The 26,074-nt window shown below is 40.5% G+C and overlaps 1 protein-coding gene across 2 annotated transcripts; it reads left to right on the top strand.

The window, feature by feature from the left end:
- The first annotated feature begins 1,884 nt into the window (after positions 1-1,884).
- Positions 1,885-26,030, top strand: tpr (translocated promoter region, nuclear basket protein). 2 transcript variants are annotated; one of them, XM_022741781.1, is made up of 51 exons: positions 1,885-2,035; positions 3,240-3,344; positions 3,453-3,526; positions 3,755-3,851; positions 3,942-4,045; positions 4,194-4,358; positions 4,690-4,782; positions 4,929-5,009; positions 5,289-5,376; positions 5,559-5,699; positions 5,877-5,980; positions 6,321-6,518; positions 6,616-6,723; positions 6,840-7,066; positions 7,435-7,598; positions 7,772-7,914; positions 8,754-8,902; positions 9,054-9,216; positions 9,370-9,504; positions 10,548-10,688; positions 10,972-11,140; positions 11,954-12,120; positions 12,398-12,550; positions 12,757-12,873; positions 13,473-13,676; positions 13,903-14,090; positions 14,210-14,357; positions 14,725-14,862; positions 14,999-15,130; positions 15,326-15,456; positions 15,601-15,811; positions 15,978-16,124; positions 16,375-16,573; positions 16,678-16,871; positions 17,093-17,166; positions 17,370-17,566; positions 17,821-18,111; positions 18,201-18,355; positions 18,464-18,544; positions 19,139-19,330; positions 19,442-19,597; positions 21,464-21,557; positions 22,437-22,591; positions 23,095-23,163; positions 23,292-23,377; positions 23,662-23,771; positions 23,891-23,989; positions 24,187-24,343; positions 24,612-24,733; positions 24,850-24,945; positions 25,944-26,030. In XM_022741781.1, exons 1-51 carry the CDS (start codon positions 1,885-1,887, stop codon positions 25,991-25,993), a joined length of 7,113 nt encoding a protein of 2,370 aa, XP_022597502.1. In that variant the 3' UTR covers positions 25,994-26,030. The 2 variants fall into 2 exon arrangements, with proteins under 2 accessions (XP_022597502.1, XP_022597422.1); XM_022741701.1 differs by having other exon boundaries at positions 23,289-23,377.
- Positions 26,031-26,074: the final 44 nt, after the last annotated feature.

Raw genomic sequence — 26,074 nt, 5'->3', positions numbered from 1 at the left:
AAATTGGAAATCACTTGTCAGGATGAATCACACCTCTTTCTCCTCACTGACTGCAGTGTCTAAGTGTCCATGTGTCTGGGTTTCACTCCTATGACAAGTGCTGACAACAATCAACATGGCTGACTCAGGTTTACACAGTAATGTTGCTATAGGTTACTGTAAGTATTGGTATCCAGGCGTGACAGCTGAGTGTAAGAAAAATAGCTCTGCTGCCTGGAGTGAACCTTTGCCTTAGCACCTCTCGTGTTCGTGCCGCCTTTTGTCTCCCAGAAGTATCACCTTGGTTATGAACCAATAAACCACTGAGGTATTTGTCAAAACTGGCCCAGACAGGGTCTGAAATACCTTTTAGGCATATGTCACCAGGGACACAGTTAATAAATGACTTAAATTGAAACAGAAGAACAATTCAAAAGCCTACATGTGGAATAGCTGAAACTTAAATTTAAAGTTACTGTACACTTGAAAAGAAAGCATGCTGTCTGATGAACTTTAGACATTCACTCTTCAAGATACTCTTGGGAATTTCAAGAAGCATTCTTGGATATACAGGGGGACATGGTCTGCTGCTACAAGCACTAAATAAAAAAAAATTAAAAACGCACTTTATGTAATGGGACAAACTATTTAGTGGCATATACGATTGTTTAATTTATTGTATGAAACTTTGAAGGTGATGAAAAAAAGGTCAATCATTATTAGTAATTCAAAGATCACAAAAACTCACAGTTTATCTATTAATGTAATTTTTTCTGTAAAATTTCTCCTCCTACATTATGGTGTAAATGTTGTTGCAAAGCTTTGTTTGCACTTCTAGTGTGTATTATGCTATTATATATGTATATTTCATTTTAGCCTCAAAACAGTCAAATTTAAGGACGTTTAGCCAAAAAAATAGTCTTTAAGTGTAGGTGTAATTGTAAAATTTAAACTCCTCACTATGTTGTTAAACACCCACAAAGTCCCAGAAGGATTACGGAGGACACTACATGAGTCAGACACTTTGAAGCTCATTGTGGCAACAGAGGGACACATACTAGTAAAAATGTCCATATTTCCTCTTCAACCCTGTCTTTGCTTAACAAGGGTATCTACATATCCTACCGGTTTTAACAATGCAATAATGTGACATTTTTCTTATGAAGTCTTAAGCTGTTATTTCCTCATGAGAATGGACTGAATCATATCCAATATCAGTCTTGCAGTTACTTATATGGTTTGCTCTGTGTTGCTTTGTATTGTATTGCTGCACTTTGTTGTAGTGTAACTGGAATCTGTGTTAGTTTGGTCATCTCTGGACTTCCCAGGAGTGCACAACCTAAGTTTCCATCACAAACACACACACACACGCACATGCGCACGCACGCACGCACGTACACACACGTACACACACGTACACACACACACACACATACACTGATACTGTATAAAGTATCTGCACAGCAGCATGTAGGTGTCTTTTAGTATGTTGGCGCCATCTGCTGACCATCTTTGAATGGGAATGGGGGACAAGTAATATTAATAAATCAATTGTTCCAATTGAAATGCAGTTTAACCCTTTAGTAAGAAACAAAAAGTGAAACAATGATTCAGATCCTTTACTTAAGCAAAAGTACCAATACCACTCTATGAAAATACTCTAATCCAAGTAAAAGTCCTGCATTCAAAATTGTGTTTGGGTAAATAGGCTATTATCAAGAAAATGTATTTAAATCAAAATTTAAAAAATAATAATACTCAATGCAGACAAATGGTCCCTGTGACTGTTAGTTTCAGATATTACCTGAAGTCTATATGACAGAAATACATTTCCCACAATGCTCCAGTAGCACTGACAAACTGAAATCGCAAACTGCGCCTGCTCGTAGCATTGTTGTGGGAAAAATGGCGGCACTGTTGCTGCAGGAGTTTGAAGGTTCCGATCTATCTAAACTACCTAAAACAATTCAAAACAAACTCGAGAAGATTTTTTCCGATCAGCAGTATGAAATCGATTCTTTGAAAGCACAGCAAGAACAATTTCGGGTTGACAGCGGTAAGTTATTATTTGTTATTTTGCTAGTTAGCGATGCTAAAGCGTTTGGCTTTGCTCACCATGCACGAACGTTGGTGAACGGAGCAAAGTTAAAGTAAATATTTAGACTTGAACATACTAACATATTAACCTCGACATTGTTAATTATTTTATATGTCTATTAATTGCTTTGACGAATGTCTATTAAAGGCTTTGGGTGGGTAAAACTGCAGGTTATCCTTTACCACATTGTCACGCTTACTAATGCTAACGTTAGCTAGTTAACCCACTGAGCTACTGTAAACTTAAATACAATTTGGTTTGATTTGGTTTATTTTCTCACAATAAAAACCATAACTAAACTCCTAATAAAAACCTAATATTCAAAAACGGAAGAAAGTGAGGTGAAAGAAATATGTATTCAATTCAATTCAACATGAAATATATATACACGTGAGACAACACAGAAAACAGACATGCATACAAGCAGTATACAAAGAAGAATGACAAAGAATAAAAACAATTAAAGTTCAGATTACCTATTTCCATAGTGATTCTGGCCCGCCCCGAGTCGCAAAAACAAAGTTTGCTATGCCTCCCCTACACTGCTGGTTGAGACTTGTAACATTGTAAAGATTAAATAGTAAATACATTCCACCAAATCTATTCTTTCCATGTCTTTATATCAAAGTTTTTCTATCTTTGACTATGCTTAGTATTTTGTACTCAAACACCTGTTAGTAGTGAGGTGTATACAATGCCATATGGATATTTATAAACGATTGACTTGCTGTTAAATATTGATCCACATTTTCAATGTTTAACCATTTTAATGATTTAAAATATTCTGCTCTTAAATGTTTTATTTATGGTAATCAAAGATTCAACAAATGTAATTATTTATTATTTTGTACAGTCTTCAAGCAGACCTGTCGTTTTTTTTTTAACGAGATCATTGCATGCTATGCTAATTCATGATTATATCAAAGCCATACTTAGATATTATAAGTACTAGGGATTTAATAACCCTGGCCCCTTTTTTGTTTGTTTGGTTTGTTTGTTTGTTTTTTTGGGACTGGTACTCATTAAGTTACCAGAAGAAATTTGATCACGTAATCCACCTAAGTAGCTTACTATGGTTTGGTCCCGTGGCCTAAAGTGACATAATGCTACTGTTAAAATGTAACATGTCATGTTTGTGTTTTTGTTGACCTTCTTCATACAGAGCAACATTTCTTTGAAAAAGTGAAACAACTTGCCCAATGTCAGGAAGAGTTTTTGTCCCAGACTCAAGAACATCTTAAGCTCAAAGATGAGTTTACCAAGCTTGGTAAGAGGGAACTTATTGCAATATTATATATTGACTTAGCTTGACTGGACTCGATTTGGATTGTATTAACATACTTCATGACATCTGCCCCCTTTTTTTTTTTTTTAGAGGAAGAACTTAAAATTGTGCGTGAGAAGAACAGGCAAAATGAGTCTGCCCAAGAGAAACTGTCATCAGAACAGGTAAGTAAAACAAAATCCGCCATGCTAATAATAAATGTTTCAGTCATATTACTTATTTATTTATTTTCTGTGTCACTGTGTGCTGCTACATATTAGGGAATTTGTCTGGGCTGTCCCAGACGCAGTGCTTTGAACTAATGCATCAACTCTGGAGGGACTCTCATGCTTTACCTACTCACGCCATGCCGAGCAATCACTATCGTTTAATTAATGCTTTTTTTCTTTTAGACTCTACTGTCAAAAGCCAAAGAGGAACTGGAGGCAGAAAAGCGAGATCTTGTACGAACACTGGAAAGGCGATCCTTGGAAGTGGAGCATTTAAATGGTACAGACAGTTGAACTTGTATGGACACAATTGTTTAATTTTTTTTTTTTTATCTTTGATTACTAACCGTTACTTTCTGTTTCTCCACAGATGACTTGAGGCAACTCAATGATAAGTTAGTGGAAGTCAGCACCTCTAAGATGGCCCTGCAGATGAAGTTAGATGAGCTTGAAGCAGCTGAAGTCAATATTAAAGTGAGCTACATTGTTATCTTCACATTGAATATCTGAACACCGGCTTTGTCAGCAGATAAAGTGACTTTGTAAACCCTCCACTTTACATGTTGCCTTTATAAAAAATAAAAAAAATACTGAATGAAGTTGTGGTGGTTTGCCATTACAGTACAAGGAGAAGCGTATGGAACAAGAGAAGGAGCTTCTACATGGCCAGACATCTTGGCTGAATGAGGAGTTGAAGGCCAAGAGTGAGGAGCTGCTGTCTCTCTCCCGACAGAAGGGTAACGAGATCCTGGAGTTGAAATGCACCCTGGAGAATAAAGAAGATGAGGCAAGCCTATTTTCTTTATTTACATATACTTGTTTATCTGATCAGTAGTAACAAGCACTGTTATAATGATTCCAATATTAGAGTTTGTGACATGACATCACATTATGGAGCTGGCTGTGATGCACAGGTCAGTACACCAGTAACATCACACCTAAACAGAGATGCTGTCTGTCAGTAATTTGCAGTTTGTTCTGCTCAGAGCTTAGTGTGTCTTGGCTGTTGGCATTTTCTGTGTGTTCTGTTAGTGTAAGGATCTTCTTTAGTTTTAGATGATTGCTAACATTTCATGGTCATCTCATGAAGGTTCTTCTTTTTTATCTCTGATTTCCAGTTGAACCGACTCCAAGACCAAGTGGCCAGTTTGAAGACTTCAAATGACAACCTTCAGAAACAGAATGAGGACATGATCAGCAAACTCAAAGAAGTATGTGTGGTATTTCTAAACACCAACCTTAACTTTTCATCTTGGCTTATTTTACACAAAAACAATTACATTTTTGAAATGATCAATACTGTTGCAGTTTAATGATTGTTGGTGTAACTCGATGACTGGATCTTTACTCACTCTAGGCCAAGGAACAACAAGCCACCATGGAAGAAAAGTTCAGAAATGAGTTGAATGCCAACATTAAGCTCTCCAATTTATATAAGGTATGTTCATGTGTGAAAGTGAGCCTGGATGGTTCCAGTAAAGTGTACAGACAGAACATTTACTCCCAGTTTGCAGTAATTTAAATCCATAGTGTCACCATTTCAGTTTAACAATACACAAACACACTTGGCTTATTTGATTGAATATTTTTTGTTTGCAAAGATATGATGTGATAGGTGTATGATATTTACATCAAAAAATATTTCAGTCATGCAGGACAGGTTCTTTTTTTTTTCTATCAAGCTTTATATTCACAATGACTGTTGTGGTGGTGGCAGGGTGCAGCAGCAGATTCTGAGGCGAAAAGTGAAGAGCTGAGTCGGGCTGTGGAGGAGCTACATAAACTGCTGAAGGATGCTGGAGAAGGTGCGAGGCTACCACAGAATAACCACAACAACCATGACCATTTAGTACTTGACTTCTTCTTAGAAGAAGAGAGTGTGAATAAGCTTAATTGTGTTTGTTTAACTTTCTGGTCTTACTACTAATTTAATTTCCAGTAGCTGGCATTCCCACCAACATTGCTTTATTTCCTCCCTCTACCATAGCCAACAAGGGCCTTGAGGAGAAGGTGCAGGAGATGAATGGTGCCACAGACAAGACTGTTGCTGAACTAAAGGAGAGGATCCAGGGTCTAGAGAAAGAGCTGGACAACGCCAATGAGTTGCTGTCAAGTTCTAAACTCAGAGGTCAGTCGGTTTAATTATAGTCCTGTTCTTGTCTCGTAACATTGGTTTACAGTGTGGACATTTTAAAGTAAATTCGAATAAGTCAGTCAGAAATCTAAACTTCAGTTTAAAATAAGTCAGCCCCGAGCCTTATAAAGATAAATGTCCAATCATCTGTCCCCTCCTTTTTCTATCAAGGTCCTGTTGGTACAACATCTGTACTGACAGAGGAGCAAATGACAACAATGTCTCCAACAGCAGCTGCTGTATCCAAGATCAAGCCTGGTATGAAGCTGACTGAGGTACGTGCAGCTGAATTTCAACACCCTAAAATGTAGACTTTATTATAAACCTTAGTATAACTTGGAAATGGATTGGAGGGAATGGCGTGTAAGAATCAAGTTTGCCATTGATGAGGTCTAGTAGACTGCCACAAACAAATTTCCAGTATCTGACCAGTATAGACCATGTTAAGGGTAAACATATGGTTGTTGTGATTTTGGAAATACGTCATTGTTGAACAACTACATTTACAGTGTACTACTAAGGGGTTGTAGTATGCATTTTCACAGTGGATACTGTCCTGCTTGTAATTGCTCGATAAACAGTATTGAACATTGAGACATTGCCATATATTTTCAGTTGTATACTGCCTATGTGGAGAGCCAGGAGCAGCTGCAGTTGGAGCGCTTGGAGAACAAGCGAGTCAACAAGTACCTGGATGACATAGTGCAGGAAGTGGAAGCAAAAGCTCCCATCCTCAAACGGCAAAGGGATGAGCATGAGCGTATGCAGAAGTCAGTGGCTAGTCTTTCTGCCAAACTGGAGCAGGCTGTAAAGGTGCATAATGCATGAATAATACATTCTGTATTACATCAAACCTTCTACTTTTAAAGTCGCTAATCAATTTTTGAATCTTCTTGTATGTTTACTTCAGGAGGTGCATCGTCTGCAGAGGGAGTCTGATGAGGCCAACAAGCGCTCCTCTGTCTTAGAAAGGGACAATCAGAGGTGTGAACTGCAGCTGGCAGACATGGCTCAGCAGGTGGGTTCACTTTCCTCTTCCTTCTTAATTCAGATTATTTTCAGAAATGGAAAACATACTTTATCAGATATCTCCAGATTCTTAATTTCAGAGTCATACTTATTCCTTCCTGCCAGGTGCGTGTGCTGCTGATCGAGCTGGAAGAGGCTCGTGGAAACCATGTGGTTCATGAGGAGGAGGTGAGCTCAGCCGACGTCAGCAGCACATCAGAGGTGATCAGCCAACATTTGGTGACCTTCCGCAGTGTGGAAGAGCTTCAGAAGCAGAACCAACGTCTTCTGGTGGCCCTCAGGGAGCTCAGTGATGCCCAAGAGAAAGAGGAGTTTGAAGCCACCGGCAACAAGTATGTTTGTTTCTTGTTTTTTGCTAACCAAATAAATCAAGCTTTCCTAGACTGAAACCATCAAACAAACAACATATTCCTTCTAACTCAGGATATAAAACACACTTTGTAAATGTTTTTCATTTTGTGTGTTCTTGTTTTTCTTCCTGTAGAATCATGTTATTGATTCAGTTCTTTTTAATATATTGTGCTGAATTATTTGGAGATTTTGAAATGATTATTATTCAACTGGTCAGTTCCAGTCTAATCTCTGTCATACCTAATTTTTGCATGGTGAGTCTTTTTTGAAATTATTTAAAGAAGCATTTCGTTTTCTTGTGTGTGATTTGAAGATTTGTCAGCTGGCTAATCAAGTTGAACTGTTACAGGCATGGTGAGCTGGTGCAGAGTTTAGAGAAAGCACAGGCTGAGCTGGAGTCCCTGAAGGAGCAGCGCGGCCAACAAGTAAAAATGACTGAGTCCATCGTGAGGCAGAGGGACATGTACCGTGTGCTGCTGGCTCAGGCAACTGGAGTTAACTTCCCTCAGCAAGGTAACACAGACAAAACAAACCAAGTGATATCTAATTGACACACGACCGGACATCCTGCACATGAACATTTAACTTCTTGGGTTACGGCACCATTAATCAATTTTAAGGCAGTTCAGTTTCAGTCAGAAACAGCACTACTGCTTACACAGTGTCCGTGATGATTTTTCCTTAAGGTACATCACCTGATGAGTTCTCCTTGACGACCACCCCTCGACGTTCACCTGCAGCCACTCCCACCACAGGAACCCCCACTGCTCTCGTCTCCATGGCAACTGAGTCTGCTGAAGCACTGGAGGCCAAGGCAGCTTTGCGACAGGTGAGTACCACATTTGCTAGACAAATTGTGATATCTTCACAGTTGTTGCTGCTTTAATTGCCAAAAGCCCACAGCCAAGACAACAAACGTAGATTAAAGGCATCTTTAAGTGTACTAATCTCAGCAGCACAACAGTTACTTACATATAGTCTTCATACCACATGGTGCATGTCAAGCTGTGCCCAACATGTGTTCCATCAAAACAAATGTTATATTTATTTTCAGGCCTGGTTTTGCTTGATGTTAGTTCACAGTGAAGCACTCGGATGGCTTCAGAGATCCAGATTTCTGCTTGTCAGTGAATAACAGCAAATCTATCTGCGGATTAGTATTTATGAACAACCATCCACTGCACTACTTAGCTTGGCTTGTTTGTTTCCCATGTCCCGACCACTAGATGGCAATGTGTCTATATCGAGAGCTCTGCATTTGCTTAAATTATGTGCCCCTTAGAAGGTTCTTACACTCTTTTTGTTAATGATCCAAGAGAATGAATTAGAGCGAGGTCAAAGTGGATGCAAACATTTATACAATCCCCAGTTAGCGTGTAAAAGTGGAAAAGAAACTCAACTGAAAATGAAAGTTTATTTGCTTCTTATTGAAATCAGTGCATCAGATTATGTACTGAAGTGTTCAGCAGTCATGTGTATGGAACTACAGTTACAGATCCAGGTTTCAGTGAATGCCGGCCAAGGATTAACCTGTGAAAGCAGTCTCATATGAATGGCTCAGAGGCTGGTTTAACATGTGTTTGGTTTCTTTTATGAAAATGGTATTTTCAGACACGAACAGCTGTCACTGTGTTGATAGAAAATAAGAATATCTGGTTGCATCTGCAGTTGCAGGAGGTGTTCTCTACCTACAAAAAAGAGCGTGTGGAGAGTGACAAGGCGCTGATGGAGCAGAATGAGAAGCTTCAGGAGCAGCTCTCTGACCTTCGTTCCCAGAATGCCAAAATATCCACCCAGCTGGAGTTTGCCTCCAAGAGGTAAGCACGAGCAGGAACAAAACTATGCTGGCTGTGAATTGTTTTTGAGAAGTAAATACTATTTAAATGTACCTTTTTAAGTAAAACAACATTTGGCCATCGCCAGGAGAGCATAGGCCACTAAAACTGACTTCCATCTCCACAATGTCAGGTATGAGATGCTGCAGGACAACGTTGAGGGATACAGGAAAGAGATTGCCTCCCTAAGAGAGAAAGAACAGAAGATGACGGCTTCCACGCAGAAGCATGAGCAGACTGTCCACACTTTGAATGAGGACCTGAGAGCTGCCAAAGAGAAACTCACCATGGCTGAGGTTTGTATCCTTTTGCCTTTTTTCATGGTGTCGTTTGCGCCTGAGTTTGTTTTTCTCAGCATTTTACCATTACTGTGGGGAATTGCAGCAGTCAATTTATGACTGCTTAAAGAATCACAGAGCCATCTAGACTTATCTCCTCCTGCCTCTCAGGGCTGCGCTGAGAGTCTGCGTAAGGAGAGAAACATGCTGAAGCTGGTGGAGTCCAGGCTGACTCAGGAGAAAGAAACAGTCCAGAGCCAGCAACAGAGCCAGAAGCTGCTGTTGACCAACCTCCAGAGTATTCAGGTAATCTAATAGAGCGTTATCTCTCACTCACTGGAACTCATGCAAGAACAATTTGTTATTCTTGTCCTAAAATTCTCACTTTTTTGGAGGCCTGTTTGTACTAGTGTTCGGATTCATCAAACTCTCTGAACTGTACAAAGTTGTCGTAAATCGCTTCTTTCACAATGATGAATACCACCTGCTCATGAGGAGGTGTGCATTTGTGAGATTTAATCAATATCATGATCAACGCCCCTGAAATTGCCATATAAGGGTGCCTGTTTTGCCTCGTTTATGGGAAAAGTCCATTTACAGAAATGTTGTACAAGGGTAAAAATAATTTCACACTGAGAGCTTCAAGTCTGCTGCCGGAAATCGGCAAACAAAAGCATAACTAATTTAGTGTCAGTTGTCTTATTAAAGGAATAGAAATAGTACATCTCTCAGTTATGCGTCATCGGAGCAGTGCAGTCCAGTGACAGAAATAAAAAGGGAATTGTATAGGTTACATGAAGGTAGATGCTAAAAACATCTTTTTAAAGCAAGGGTGCGTGGTTTATATGAGAGGCAGTCAGGGGGACAACAATCATTGAGATATTAGACTAGAAGAAGTTACAGCTGACAGGAGATTACACACTGTCGAGTGCAACAGAGGATGATATTGGAGAGCGAGCTGCATAAAGACCCTGAGGTAACTACTGAAATATATATAAGCTGCTGTGATGAAATACACTCTTAGTAAATTGGCAAGCAATTATGGTGACGACATAGTGAATAGAATGTAAATTTTGCATTAAGTTTGTTACAGATATCTATTAATTAAATCAATTTTGATATCATATTTAACTTCCAAATTCATTTAGATTAAGTCTTAAATCAATTTAGTGTGTTTTCCCCTGGTGGAGAAAGTCAGTATATCTCTTAATAACTTATACAAGAAGTCTGGACTACTTCGGAATTCTGAGTGAGAAAATTGGTTAATGACACAAATTCTCTTAATTTGTTTATGCATGCAACTTAAGAATAAATCTGTTTGTCTCATGAGCCTCTCTGTGTTCTTCTAGGCCACTCTGGAGCGTTCAGAGACTGACACACGCCAGCGTCTCAACAGCCAGTTGGAGAAGCAGGAGCGGGAGATCTCCCAGCTGCAGAAGAAGCTGGAGAACGAGGTGGAACAGCGCCACCTGCTCAGCAGAAACCAAGAAGTAAGCTAAACTAAGTTTAACTGGTTTCCCATACTGATTAAAGGTAAAGGAGTCTGAAGATTTGGTACAGCCATAAGAACTGTATGTGCCCCATGCCATCCAAAGAACCAATTCACTTTGGCCTGTTTTTCAGAAAGCTTAATTTGTCAGTGATGGGAGTCACTTCACCCGATGTCATCACTCTCTTTTGCCTTAAGCTAATAACAATGGAGATCAAAAGGACTAGAGGATTCATTAGTTTGCTCAGAGTATTTCTCAATGTCACTGATTTCTCATTCTCCAGATCCAGCTGATGGAGGCAAAGAGGCAACTAGAGATACAGGTGGCTTTACACCAGAAGACCAAAGAGCTGCTGAATGCTGCTGAGTTGGAGCTCAACACACACAGGCTGCATCAAGGCAGCAGCGAAGCACGTCATATCCTGAGTTCCCCCACCACGCCCAACATCAGAGGTTGGCACAAACACACACAGATACGGGGAGAAGTACATAACACAACCACAAAATACATCAATTCAATGAACTTTATTTGTCCCCAGGGGGGCAATTTAAAAGGCACATAGAGTAGAAATTAAATAAACACAGAAATACACTACAAAGAAAACACAAGTGCGAGACAACTGTACACATTAAGAAAAAGAAAGGAAGTGGTGCAAAAGAAATACTATACTATATATAACTATAATAAGGACAGTAACAAGACAACATGGGAAAATACATAAATACATATATAAATCAATACAGGTACAGACCTAAATGCATTGTATATTTGCTGATTGTCGTCAAATCTCATAACCTCAGATTTAGGCAGAGCAATTCATGGAGTAACATCTTTGGAAGTCGAATCCTTTAGGGTTTCTTGTAAAGGCATTGACTGCGTAATTATAGTTCACTAAAATGAACATTTACGTGCTAGTTTGCGTTTCTGGGAAGTTAATAAGATGCAAGTAAATCAGATTTTACAGGTTCTGTCTTTTTATTGTAGTCGTATGACCCACTTTTTAATTTTTTTTAAAATATATGCTACCATGATATGTTCTTATTAACTCGTGTTGTTCTAACGGTTTATATAAGACGGGATTCAGTAAAAAAGCTCAGAGACATGTCTAAGTCACATTCTTTCTGTGGGTTTTAAGTGCAGACTCTTAACTATGTAATGGTATTTTCATTAGTCTACAATCCATCCTTGCCTCTTACAACACATACTAATTGCACTGTTGTCAAAATGCATCACTCACTACTTCCACTGATTGTTCCTTATTTCAGGCCTGCAGGGTTCGGATCAAGACAGAGAGGACCTACTGGGTCGTCTGAGGTTGGCTGAAACCCAGGCTGAGGAGCTGGCAGAAAGCCTCAGGGCAGCCACCTCCACCATGGAGCAGTACAGAGCCATGGCTCAGAGCCTGGAGGAATCTCTGGATAAAGAGAAGCAGGTGCAAAACAAACACAAACTACCTGTCATTGTTCCACCTCTCATAAATCAATTGACCCCAACCACCAAAAAAAATGACTATTTGTATGAGCATTGTGGAAGGCAGATAAATGTGTTACTATCATACACCCCAGGTATTGGTCTGACAGTTATGAGTTCCCGCACACTGATTTTAGCTTTGAAAAACCTTGGGAATAATATTACATAATAGGAAATTTTGGTGAAGATTATTGGTAAAATTAAATAAAGTTAATATTTTGCTAATGCCTAATGACCAGGTAACGGAGCAGGCACGCGCCTCCATCGAAGCCCATATGAAGGAGGCTGAGGAGCAGCACCGCAGGCTGGAAGAGAAGCTTCTGGAAGCAGAGAAAGAAAAACAAGGCTTAGAGGAGCAAAAGAAGAGCGCCCTAGCCTCACTGGAGGAGCAGGTATTTTGAAATATCACATTATTAAGCAAGTCCAAACATTGCCGAACACCTTACTAAAAAAATAAATAGATACCAATTCATACCACTTTTTTCCATCACCACATTTGGCTTATCGGCACTGTTTTGTTGGTAGGTTTCATTTATAAAAGTAAGGACAATGTTGATAAGTATCTTTTTGTTTGTCTTGTCTTTTGTGTGTCTGTTAGATGAACACTCTACAGAGAAGTTTAAGCAATGCCCAGGCAGATCACCAGGCGGCGCTACAGCAAGTGGCAGTGGCTGAAGCCCAGCAACAGCAGGCTCTACAAGACAGCCAGGAGCAGGTGAGCAACTATTATAAATATGTTTTAGAAAGGAAATGATTATAATCCAAATATAATCTTCTATTACCAATGTTCCAGTGAGGCCTGAGACTGGTCATTGGTTAATCCCATTAAATCTGCTGATCTGATACTGAGCACCATTTCTTTCCTGTTCTCAAATATCTTAAAGAAAATGCAGATGTTGTGAAAAAGCCACCCTATGTCCTCATGTCCATGTCTAACTCGTAATAATTTACGACATAGCATTTTAAAGGTAATAGACCATTTTATTTTGAAGCAAGGCTTCATTACATCTTGTCATAGTCCGTTAAACACTCATTACAGGTTTCCCTGCATACCTCTCTGAGTGAACGCAAAGCAGGTTGAAACATCATGTCATATGATTTAACAGCCAAAGAATGAGCGTATTTCTATCTGCACCTTATTGGTTATTTAGTATCTCATACTGCATGATGAACCAAAATGACTGCAGTTGGTGGACATTTTTATATTTAGAATTATGGATTTTTAATTTAATTTAATGAGTCATTGAGGAAAATTAGGGCATGATATTAGTCCAACATGTAAAGATTACATGACATTCTTTTCCCATTTGCAAGGCTAAGCTGGCAGCAGAAGCGCAAGATAAGTATGAGCGAGAGATGATGTTGCATGCAGCAGACGTGGAGGCGCTGCAGGCTGCTAAGACTCAGGCCCTGCAGGCCGTGGAGCTGAGACACCAGCTGGAGGAGAAAGTCCAGAGGGTCAGCACTGAGCTACTGGAGGCCCGGGTCTCCTGGGAGGAGCAGGAAAAGATACTCAAGGTTGGTATAGGTGTTGACCACATGCTATAAGATATATTAACATTGAGTTTAAAAGTAGTCTTGCACGCATGAAAATTACACATTGTAAGCCTAACAAAATTATTTGTTTTGGGGCCATTTTAGTCCATCATATTTTTAGGTGTAATGCTTGTTTGTCAAAGCCATTTATTTGTTTTGATAGAAATGCTTTAAGGTTTCAATCTTAATTTCGTTCCTCATCTTCTAGGAGGAGATGTCAAAGATGGAGAATCGCCATGAGGAGTTGCAGAGGCAGAACGCCCTCCTGCATGAGCAGATCCAGACGATGAGCAGCAAGATGGCTGACAATTTGCAGCGTGCTGCTAGTGAGAGTACCATGAACATCCCTCTGATTGAAGAGGGCAAATCTCAAGACCAAGTCCTTGAGATCCTCAGGTAACGCATCTTCAGTCATACATGGAAACAAATCTCTCTCAGTGAACTGGGAAACCTGTGGTTACCGTCCTACTATTTTCTTTTCTTTTGTTGACACCTGGATTTGTTCTACCTCACAGATTTGTGCGTCGGGAGAAGGAGATTGCAGAATCTCGCTTTGAGGTTGCCCAAGGTGAGAGTTTGCGTTATCGTCTGAGGGTGGAGCACCTGGAACAAGAGCTGAAAGAGGTGCAGGACAGTTTGAGTGCCGCAAGGGAGAGAATGCAGGTGTGTTTTTATACTTTTTTTATACCCTCTGATCCTATATTTACCAATAATGTTGTGTACACCACCATTGTGTGTACCACTTGTATTCAACAAGGTCAAATTGCTGCATTGCAGATGAATGAACATGCAGACTGTCAGTTTGGCATTCAGGTGACTTCTGTCCACTAAAACCAAACTCTGCTGATTTTCTTCACTGGTCACTCAAGTTGACTTTATTAGGAATCTCTTTTCTCAAAAGTTTTTATTTATCTGTGTAGAGAAATGGTCTTCTCGCTCACACCACCGAAGAGGTCGAGGGCATTTTACTTCCAGAAAGACTCTGATATACAAATAAGTCTAACTGTGCCACTATGCTAATTTGACTCAGGTGACAGCAAAGACCCTTGCTCAGCATGATGAGCTGATGAAGAAGACGGAAACTATGAGTATCCTGATGGAGACCAACAAGATGCTGAGAGAGGAGAAGGACAAGATGGAGCAGGAACTGCAGCAAACCCAAGCTAAGGTATCAGTTCCCTTTTTATAGAGAAATGTAGTTGTCTTGAATTTTATGTGCACTTCTATAGCATGCTATTCTCCAGTAATCTACTCGCTGAACTCCTAGTTCCACTTGGTTTCAGCTCATCTTCTGTGTGTTTCAGGTGCAAAAGCTGGAGTCAGACATCATGCCACTGCAGCAAGCTAACTCTGAGCTGAGTGAGAAGAGTGGCATGCTGCAGGCGGAGAAGAAGATCCTGGAGGAGGAGATCAAGCGCTGGAAGGCTCGGACACAGGTCAGTGAAAAGACTAAACTGATGATGCTGCCTGTATGAAGGGCAGTATTTACCTGTTATCATTAGAAAAGTAGATTGTTCTGCTTTATTTAAGCTTGTGTTAAGAGAAGTTATAAGACAATTTTATTTCCAATGTTTCATCTATTCTCACCACTAACTCACTTAACTAAGTGTTCTTTCTTCATGCTCTTCCAGCATTTGGTGAGTCAACAGAAAGATTCAGATCCAGAGGAGTACAAGCGTCTGCACTCTGAGAAGGAGGCACATCTAAAACGCATCCAGCAGCTCACTGAGGAGAGTACCAGACTCAAAGCAGAAGTGGCCAGGTGGGGAGTAATGAATAGCATAACTTCTGAATAGTTTTTTGAGCAGTATATTTGTTTACTTTCCCCTTTTCCTATTTAATTCTGCTGATTCTCTGCCTCACACCTTACCATTAATCTTCCCAATCCCTTCATTTCTCTCTATAGGACCAATAACCTAACTACATCCCTGCAAAGCCAGATACAAAACCTGCGTGACAGTATGAATAAGATAACTGATGAGAGAAATACGCTGAAGAAGGACTTGGATACCAAGAACCAGGATCTCCAGGAGAAGGTGCGAACTATCACCCAGGTCAAGAAGATTGGACGCCGCTACAAAACTCAGTATGATGAACTCAAGGTGGAACATGACAAGGTGAGAGCTCAGTCGCTGTTACCCTCACAGCCTTGGTCTTTAATCCAAAGTATGCAAAAAGTGAATGGTTCTATTGAATGTTTAAATCCATTATGAACAGTTAACTACCGCCATCTTTGCTGTGCTGGTGTAAGCATAATGAACCTTTCATATGTGTTTCCTTCAGATGGTAGCTGACGCTGCAGCAGGTCCTTCCCAAGAAGAGGAGGCTCGTCAGGCTTCAGTTCAGGAACTCCAGAGCCTCAGAGATTCTCTGAGCCAGGCCGAAGCCAAGACCAAAGAGCTGGAAGGACAGCTGGAGAACATAAACAAGGTTAAACATCACAGATTCTGTTCTTCTGTTCTTGGCCTCCCATCAGGGCGGCCAAAGTCGTCTTGCACTGTGATCAGCTTTTAAGATCACATAGGTTGTATTGTCTAAGGCTAAGCCATTGCAAAATATATTCTTAAACAAGACAGGATGTGGACAGTGTTCATTCATTTATTTCATTCCACTGTATAAACACACCTGCCTTTTTTTACAAACATATTTATCTGTCTCTTGTTTTCGTGGACTGCCACAGGTGGTCACAGAGCGTGAGACTGAGGTGCGTAATGCTCAGGAACAGTGCTCCAGGGTGCAGACAGAGCTGACCAGGCTCAGGCAGGAGTTGCAGGATAAGACTTCCCAGGAGGATACACTGAGGCAGCAGATGGCTGACAAGGAGGAGAAGACCAGAAAAGCCATTGTTTATGCCAAACAGAAGATCAGCCAGCTCATGGGTAAGAGAGTGTTTTATAACCATAGGGACTCTTCTCCTCTATCCAAATTGTAGTGTTGCGTGTTTGTTTTATTTGGATCTCAGACCAGGCAAATTTATGTCCAGGCACCAAAGACCAGCTGAAGAAGGAAAATGACGAGCTAAAGCAGCAGCGTGAGGAGCTGGAGGTTCGAGTGAGCGCTCTCAAGTCTCAATATGAGGGCCGCCTGAGTCGGCAGGAGAGAGAACTGAGAGACCTGCGAGGTCAACAGGAGAGACAAGAGCAAAGAGATGAGCCACCTGAGGCCGGGCCAAGCAAGGTGCGAGCCTGCTTTGTAGTTTTCACAAGGAAGATGATTTGTTGGTAACCTGCCTGTCATGGTTTGGGAAAATTTGCATTGGCAATGCTTTGAATAGATGACTGACAAATTCAGTAGATCACATTGGAGATGTGCAGCACTGTTGCAAGCGTGGTGAAACTACAGTATTATGACTCTCAGTATCTTGTTGGTGTCCATCATGTCTCCGTCCTAATTTTCAGACACAGGAGCAGCAGAGGAGCACAGAACAGAGACAGATCAGCCTGAAGACAACTCCAGCTGCAGACAGGGGCAGGTATGATACACAAACAATGAAACTACTAATCATTTATAAGTTTACACTGCAATGACACATAGATATGTAGAAATGAGCATCCCACAATTCCTAGAGTTCTGCGAGGCTCGTTAGTACACTTGCTTTGACTTGTTCAAAATTTTCTTTTATTAAATGTACATTAGTAGAATGATTATTCATGTCCTGATCTGTGCCTCTGTCAGTGCCAGCACCTCTGAACCTCCAACTGCCAACATTAAGCCAACGCCTGTAGCCCCTACAGCCAGTAAGCAGCCTGTTAACCCAGGGAACAAACCCACTCCAAGAGCAAGCATCAGGCCCATGATCACCCCGGCTACTGTTCCCACACCAACGCCCACAGCTACAGTCATGCCCACCACACAGGTGGAGACCCAGGAAGGTAAGTCTAACAGCAACACTTCAGATATGAGCTTTACCAGCCAAAATATTATTGTCCCCTTTGTCTCAAGTGAGACATGGCCATTTAGTTATTAATCCCACTCAAGCATTTACAGATGATATGGCCTTAAACATATCTTAATGCTATGTAATGCAGCTAATGGCTCAGTGAAGGTTTGGTACAATTTCCTGCATTTCTAACTTTGGTTCAACTTTATGTGAATCTCTTTTCCACTAACTTGAACTCCTCTACAGCCATGCAGTCTACTGAAGGTCCACCAGTGGAGCATGTGACTGTGTACGGCAGCGCCAGCGGTTCAGTGCGCTCCGCCAGCCCCAATGTCCAGACCACTTTAGCTAGCCCCATGTTGACTGTTCAGCAGACCCAGACACAGGCCACGGCATTTGTTCAGCCAACGCAGCAACAGAGCATGACCCATACAGAGCCAGCCAACCAGGAGCCACCACCTGTGGTCATAGAAGCAACACCTAGCTCACAGGTGGAATGGCCTTCGACTTCCTCCACCTCGTCTGTGTTTGGCACTGGTGAGAATCTGATCTTTTTAAAGTTTAAAATGGTAATTTTACCATGAGTATGAGGGACAAGAAGAACAACAGCCATGCATTATCTCCAGTTTCAGCAACACCAGGAACCTCCTCGATGTCCAAGAGGCCTCGAGAGGAGGAGGAAAGCACCACCATGGTCACTGACACAGAAGCCACCCAGGACGACAACTCCAGAGCTCCTATACCCAAGAAGCTGCGCATCATCCAGAGAGTGGGTCCAGAGGTGAGGAAGGGGATTAAACATAAATCTATGGAAAAAATAGGCATTTTCATTATTTTTGATAATCGGTAAAGTGTCTGTGCAGCTCTGATGGTCATGTTTTCTCCTCAGGAGGAAGTGCTGGCTGAGGACAGCGCTGAGGCTGAAGGTGTTGTGCCCTCAGACAGTCAAGATGGTGCAGAACCAAGCCAGGTTGGCCACAGAGATGATAAGATATTTCCCAAATGTTAAATGTGTTTTATTCTCATACATCATCTCAAAATCTAATCACTCTAATTATAATATTTGATGTGATGAAAGCAAACAAATAAGGCCAATGTTGTCAACCAGGATCATTACAGTAATAACACTGGAAATATTTCTCAATATTATCTTCACATTTTTCTGTTAATGTTTCCAGATGGAAAATTATTTGTCAGTCACAGCAGTCTTCGGTTTTTACTATGTCAGAGAGGATAAATATGGTGCACGTTTTCCCATCTTCTCCCTTATTGTGCCACCTGCCATTCCAAAAACAAACCATATGTTTTGTTTAAACTGGAAGAAAAACCATAAAGCAATGTCCTAGCTATAGATTTAGCACAAAATTGTATCTCATGAGAAATACTGGTAGTTACATTGTAACAGGCAGGAGAAGTTAATGATAGTAAAGTTGCAGAATTACTATGATAATTAATGGTTACTACATGCAGGACACCTTTTATATAAGTTGTTAGTCCTTCAACAGCTACAAACAAAAAAGGTTTTAATAAACGTTGTCTACGGTGTCTGTTGTTTGCCCTGCAGACAGAGGAGTTTCCAGCACTGGAGGAAGGAGAAGACAGTGCAGCCTCCCAGTCCATGACATTGGACCAAGAGGTGACCCTGACCCAAAGTGACACCCATGACCAGCTGTCACAGGAAGTAATCGTCATAATAACAGACACAGAGAGTGACGAGGATCAGGAAGAGGAGGAGGAGGAGGAGGAAGAAGAGCAGGTAGAAAGCATTTTAAAAGGAAATGCATAGAGTGGCATAAGACACCAGACAGAGAATTTGTCTTTCAAAAATGTTTCCTGGCACTAATGATTTGTCCACTGCTCAATGTAGGACTATGATGAGGAGGAAGAAGAGGAAGATGAAGAGGAGGAGGAGGAAGAAGAAGAGGATGAGGAGGAAGACGAGGGAGGGATGGGGGAGGAAGGAGAGGAAAGTAACGAGGGGAGCGGAGACGGCAATGAGGCTTACGAAGAAGACGACACAGAGGTTCGATTACCTGTGACACATAATGTACTCACAGTTACAACTTTGACCTTTTTAAACGTCGTCACCCTCACACGCTTTCACTTCCAGTATGCCACGTTAACCCTTCCCACGCTTTCAGTCAGATCTACATGCCCTTTCCAGCTCGCACTCTCACTTTTTCCACACACTCTCATTTCACTGTCACTCACATTTTACCCCTGTGTCGTAACTTTCTGTCTGTGTGTAAGCTGTGTGTGTTGACTTTAGTTGTTTACCTTTTCTCTCTAGTCATGGCTGCACATGTTCTGTGGGATGAGACAGTGTCTACAAACGTACAGTTAACGGTCTTTCACTTGAAGTCTGCATGTGTGAAATTTGTTTGAAGTTGGGAAGCCACAAACCACCGTTGTCCAGTGTTATTTTAATGTGTGTGTTTGGACCCTAAATAAGAAATTAACTACTTTTGGAGGCAGTTGTTAGAAGAAAAAGGCACATACCAGCTGCAACAATAACAGAAGTTCAATACCAAGCAATTGAATGTAAATAGTAGGTGTGTCGTCCCGGCAGATAACAAGTTTTTGAAACATTTTCCCAAATCTGTGAATTTTAATTCTCCTAAACCTGAGTGAAAAGAGAATAGAAATCAGTGAAGATGATCATTAAATAATGAAATAAGACTACTTGAAAAAAGCATATATTGGTTATTAAATTACGTCGACATAAAACTGAACTTATTGAGTTAGTCTTGTTAATAGTTAATTGCTATTTAAAGAACATTTTTCAAGACAAGTCCTCAAACCTGGAAAAAAAAACAAAAACATTTGTCCGTACCCTCCCATACAACCCATAGCAGTGTCTCCTGAATTATCGCCCCGAGCAGCAGCAGGTGATATGCCAGAGGAAAACAGTGATGATGATCTGACTGTGCTGGTAAAGGTGGTGGGGGCATTGGTGGCTTCATGATGAAATGTTTTCCCCTGATCTCTCCCCTCAATTTGAAGATTGTATTTCCAATTTTGTGAAAGTAATTGTAAAGTATAGTACTGTAAGGTTCTAAATCTTATCACAAGGCTGAAGAGTGCTTGAGTGACCCATAGACAGATGAAGCAGGGCTCAGTTGTTGCAATGCAGAGCAATTTATATGATCTTCGCACTTCTCTGTAGATGAATGCGTGATTTAAGTTCTGCATAAACAACAAAAATATTAACGTCCACAGGTATAAACCAAACTTTTTTCTGAAGTGTTTAGAAAATTAACTGAAATCAGATATTGCAAAATCTCACTCATGGGATAAACACAAATGGCTGGAGTCAAAGAAACACCAAAAAGAGGGAGGCAACATAGATGGCCTCTTGTTAAGTGTCTTGTGAATAGATTGAGTAGATGTTTCCTTTTCCAAGCAGGAGTGCTTGTTTAGTTGTTTTCTCTGCCAGAGGTGTGGTGAGGCGACCCTTCTGGTGGAGACATCAGACGATCATTTTAAATACACTTGGAGGAGAAACTATTTCCTCATTAAATTGTGCAGGATTCTGTACATTTCCTCTAATTTCAAATCGGCACATATGGAAAGATGATTTTTAACTGGAATTCTCTGAACGGCATCTTTGTTACATATAGGGAGAAAATGAATCATAATCATAGTCTGGTGTTCTGCCACTATATCCTGGCATCTATACTGTGTGGGAACCATCCCATAACCTGCTTCCTGTAATTTTACTCAACTCCTGTTTTTTTTTGTTTTTTTGGCTGCTCATCTCCACTTTTCCTTTTTTTCTGGCTTTGTTTTTATTTGACCCCATTTAACTTTTTACAATTCTACTCATGGTTTTCTGTTTCTTTAACCACCTCTTCCCTTTATTATTTCCTTTTGTTCTTTCCTTTCTCAGGGAGCTGATGCAACAGACCCGGGCACGGAGACAGAGGAGAGTTTGGGGGCGTCTGACTCCACCCAGAGGCCAGCAGATTCCCAGACACCCAGCTGTAAGATCCAGGAAACTCTGTCAAACGCACATACGTACATCCATGTACTCACAAACTGTCCCGCCATCCAATTAGTTATCTGACATTTGATACGATGACTGAGAAACATGTAATATGTTGTTGTCTGTCTGAAAGGAAGAGCGACGCAACTATTTGCCAAAATAAAGGTCATTTTCATGAAGGCTGCATTACTTTGAAAATGAAACTAGGTGTAGCCCTATATAGCGAGTGATCTTAACTGTAAAACCCAAATTGAGTACGTTTGGCAGTTAGGTGGCCCAAGAACATACAATATTGGTTCCATTAGGAAACCAACCACAGTTTCAAATGCAATTTGAAGTTTTCTGAAAATTTAAATTTATTTCAGTCAGTGAATAATCACACAAATAATCTGGAATAAAATAATAGAAAAAACAGCCAACAAATAATTACACCCAGCAAAATTTTACAGTAGAAAAAATTGCATTTATAGCACCTACTCTGTATATTATACACTACATATTTGTCAACCAAAACAACATCAGACAAACAGTGTACACTGCTCCTTCCATGATAATGACAACATGCCATACTGATCATTCATACAGATATTCAAAACCTACAAAACATTCTGCACATTTTGTTCCTCTTTAAAAAAAGTCCATTATGAATAAATGCAATGAATTTGGTTGAATTAGTCCTGATGGTTTGATTCAGCACCCTTAAAAAGTTAATTAATTGACCTCATATGTGATTTGTGCAGTGTTAAAATCTACCAAGACTAGTGTCATTGTTTTATCTTAAATTGTTTTGCTGACAGGTTTTATATCTCTGATCCAATGTATTTACTTCAAGTTAAATGGACCTTTGTTTATTTGAACCCTTTTTATCCTGTTTTAGTTGAGGGCAGCACGATGGAAGCTTTCTCCACAGAACAACCTATCACAAGCTCTGGTACACGCATGCCCCAGTCGCCACGGAGACCAACGCATCAGCTGCCCCCACGCCTGAACATCCACCCTGCTCCAACATCAGAACTAGGACCACCTGCTCAGGTTCAGATATGAAGGAGGAGTAATGTGTTTTCATTAAGGAGGAGCCCCTAATTATAATGAAGGACATCATACTGTCTTATTATTTTTTGATTGTTATTTTTTATGGATCAATAGATACAATTTTATTGTATTTTTCCTTTGCTCTTCACAATATTGATTACACTTGATTATAAGTCACACAACAGAAAATTAATCAGCATAATGAACCATTTTGGTAATCAAAGAATAATGTTGGTCAATTTTCAAAGCAAAAATGCAAACATTTGCTGTTTCTAGCAAGAATTAAATTATTGATGCAACAGTAAACTGAATATCTGGATTTTAAACTGTTGGTCAGACAAAGCAAGACAATTAAAGACATCGCCTTGGGCTGTGAGAAATTATAACCGCCAGTTTTCTACTTTTTTGGGGGGGGTATTTCATGAAGAGATTGATCGATAATGTCATCTCTATGTGTAAACAACAAGCACTGATAAAAAGATTTTTACTATCTACTTTCACAGCGTATCCCTGTTCGTCGGCAGTCAGTAGGGAGAGTCCCTCAGCTCACACCCGGGGTGCCGGTCAGCGCTGTGAGTCACTTCTACAATCAGAGAATTTACAGTCACTATGTTATTTATGTCAGTGTGACACTTTGACTGCTGTGTTTCTGTGTGAATTTGTATCCAACACTTTTCTGTCGTCTGTTCCTCTGCAGCAGCACTTCTTCGATGATGATGACCGGATGGTTCCCAGCACTCCCACTCTGGTAGTACCACACCGCGATGGTTTTGACCAGGCCATCCAGTAAGCCTCACACACCAGGAAGTCAGAACACCCAGTAAACATTTGAGATGTAACAAAAACTTAAAATCAATGTATCTTTTAGATCAAATTTTCATACCGACCTCTATACTATGGTCTTTGGTGTTTACCTTTTGGATTCTATTTATTCGGCTGTTTGAGTGTATATTTTGAGATTTCTGAAATAAACAGAAAAAGTTGAGGAAAAGAAGCTGAAATTCCTCTAACCGTTATCAGTCCGCAGTTTTATGGCACTGGATTATTCTGTTTGTTTGTTTGTTTGTCAGTTCTCCTCAAGTGGCTGGTGTGCCTCGCTTCCGGTTTGGTCCTTCAGAGGACATGCCTCAGACCAGCTCCTCCTCGCACTCTGACCTGGGACAACTCGCATCACAAGGAGGTACGCCACTGCCATGTGTTGTACCGAGGTTCTCTAAAACAGCATAAAACACCCCACCAGCGTACTGCAACCCAATTTTTTTTTTTTTTTTTTTAATGGAAAACGATTCTTGTCTTCAGGTCTTGGAATGTATGAAAGCCCGTTGTTCTTAGCAACTCATGAAGAAGAGTCTGGAGGACGCAGCGTTCCCACCACACCACTACAAGTTTCAGCGCCAGGTATCTGTCTCTGTGTCTGTCAGTCCGATACGGAGGGAGCAGTTCTTTTTTATCAACATACTCAGCCCAGTTACAGATTACATTTTCTGAAAACAGTCAGTGAACTGGTTGCAAAACGTTCAGATTTGGAAGTACTATCAGGTGCTGAAATGAGAGTGAGTGAATCAGTATCGTGTTTTTATGTCCATCATTTCCAGTAACAGTGTTCTCCGAGGTGGCTCAGTCTGACACCACTGAGCACGCCTCCCAGTCAGTTCCCATGGTGAGCACGTCCACACCGGGCCTGGTGGTGCCAGGAGCAGCCGGTACAGGGGAGGAGAGAGACGATGTCTTCCTGGAGCCTGACACTGATAGGTGAGACTCACTCCGCTGCCAGCTGGTAAATTCAGACCCCTGGCCTGTAACTGCAGCATTCAGTGTTTGTTGCCATTTGACCTTCTTTCCACTGTTCATATCAGTACTTGAATCAACTATAAAACTTTATTTATAGTGAAAATTACAGTGTTTATAAAAGGTGTGTCTTAGGGTTTTTGTTTTTGTACATTTACAGGTGGTTTTGAGATGGCATGACTACATCATTTATCTGTATTTTCTGGTTTGTGTGTTGGTATGTTTGTCCCAGGCCCAGTGCTGAAGTGTCAGTGGATCCAGTGGTGTCTCAGGGAGATGTGGAAGAGCCAGGTCAGCCCTCTGACAAGGGCAGCCTCCCATCCACCAGCCAGGAGCCCTCTTCCAGCTCTGCAGGTACAGTATAGCTTCATGACTGTGCAGCGTTTCCATCAGTGAATGTCTGTCATGTAACTTCTCTTGTTGTGTATTTTTAGTGTTCAGTTCTAACTGCACATCTTGTGTTTTTCTAGATACAAGCAGTGCTCCGCCTAAACCCTCGAGACCTGGACCCAGCAGGCAGCTGCAGCGCTGGCCAGAGAGCCGCGGGGGCCGTATGAAGAGAGGAGGTAACATTTAAAAGCATACACAGCTGATTGGGTATTTATAGAGCTTATACTTATCACTACAATAAACAGGTCTAGGTCCATAATGCCCATGTGTATATTAAGTCCATGGCTCATTTTCAGCTTAATAAACAAAGGTGTTAGCCTTGGGAAAAATGTTTTAAAAATGTATAAAATACATTAAAATCTCTTCAGTATTAATAGCAAAACCTAACTGGCTAATTTTGTGTCTCCAACGAAAGAATCACAAATGTATTATAAAGATTTGCTCATGATAATGATATTGTGAATGAAAGCAGGAGTAGTTAAACAAAATGACGTCCAGAGTGAGTGGCACATTTGTGTGTTTGGCGTTGATCAGCTTGTCTTGCAATGCCAATTATGTCTGTTTGAAACAGCCAACATGCTGAAAGTTTATGGTGTTTCACACACTGTTTGTATTTTCACATTATCAAAATCAGTTGCAGGTGGGGCGTCCTATTGGCTCAGGGTTTTATCACACTTGTCTGATTCTAATAAAGAGGAGGCTTCCACACAGACTTTTATAACACTGCCATCTTTATTATAACTCAGATATAAGGTCATCTTGTTCTAGACTTGTACAAAAAAACAATATAATAAAATATGATATTTTTGCAAGTTGTTGCATGCCTGAAAAGTGGTACTAAAAGTAGTACTAGAGCAGCTCAAACTTATTTCTATGTCCCTTATTCACTGACTTGTAATGCAACATGTTTGGTAGCTATACACGTATATGTGCACAGATGACTTGTGCTGACCAACAGTCAATGTTCACACAAATCCTGGCAAAGTATTTGTTTCATTTTAATTACAAGTCATAGCATTCAATACATGTTGGTGTATTATTACTTCACACAGTAACAGAGGAAATGCTCAGATTCTCTCCGTATGTTTGTTTAACATATTTTATACAACCACTCTTCAGAATTTTTACATCATTATAGCCTGCTTCATTTAAAAAATCTTCTATATATCAACAGGTCAAGCATTTCCTTCTCGGGGTATACACGGAAGACGCTTTGCACGATGAAGCACTAATGAGAAAAGTTGACGACAATGACTGGACAACTCGTCATTCCCTTCAAAAAACACATTACATATTTTCCAATCA

Source organism: Seriola dumerili, unplaced genomic scaffold, assembly GCF_002260705.1.
Source record: "Seriola dumerili isolate Sdu_G_001 unplaced genomic scaffold, Sdu_1.0 BDQW01000002.1, whole genome shotgun sequence".
Classification (NCBI taxonomy): domain Eukaryota; kingdom Metazoa; phylum Chordata; class Actinopteri; order Carangiformes; family Carangidae; genus Seriola; species Seriola dumerili.
Note: the sequence above shows the minus strand (reverse complement) of the source record. Positions and strands in the feature narration are given on the sequence as shown.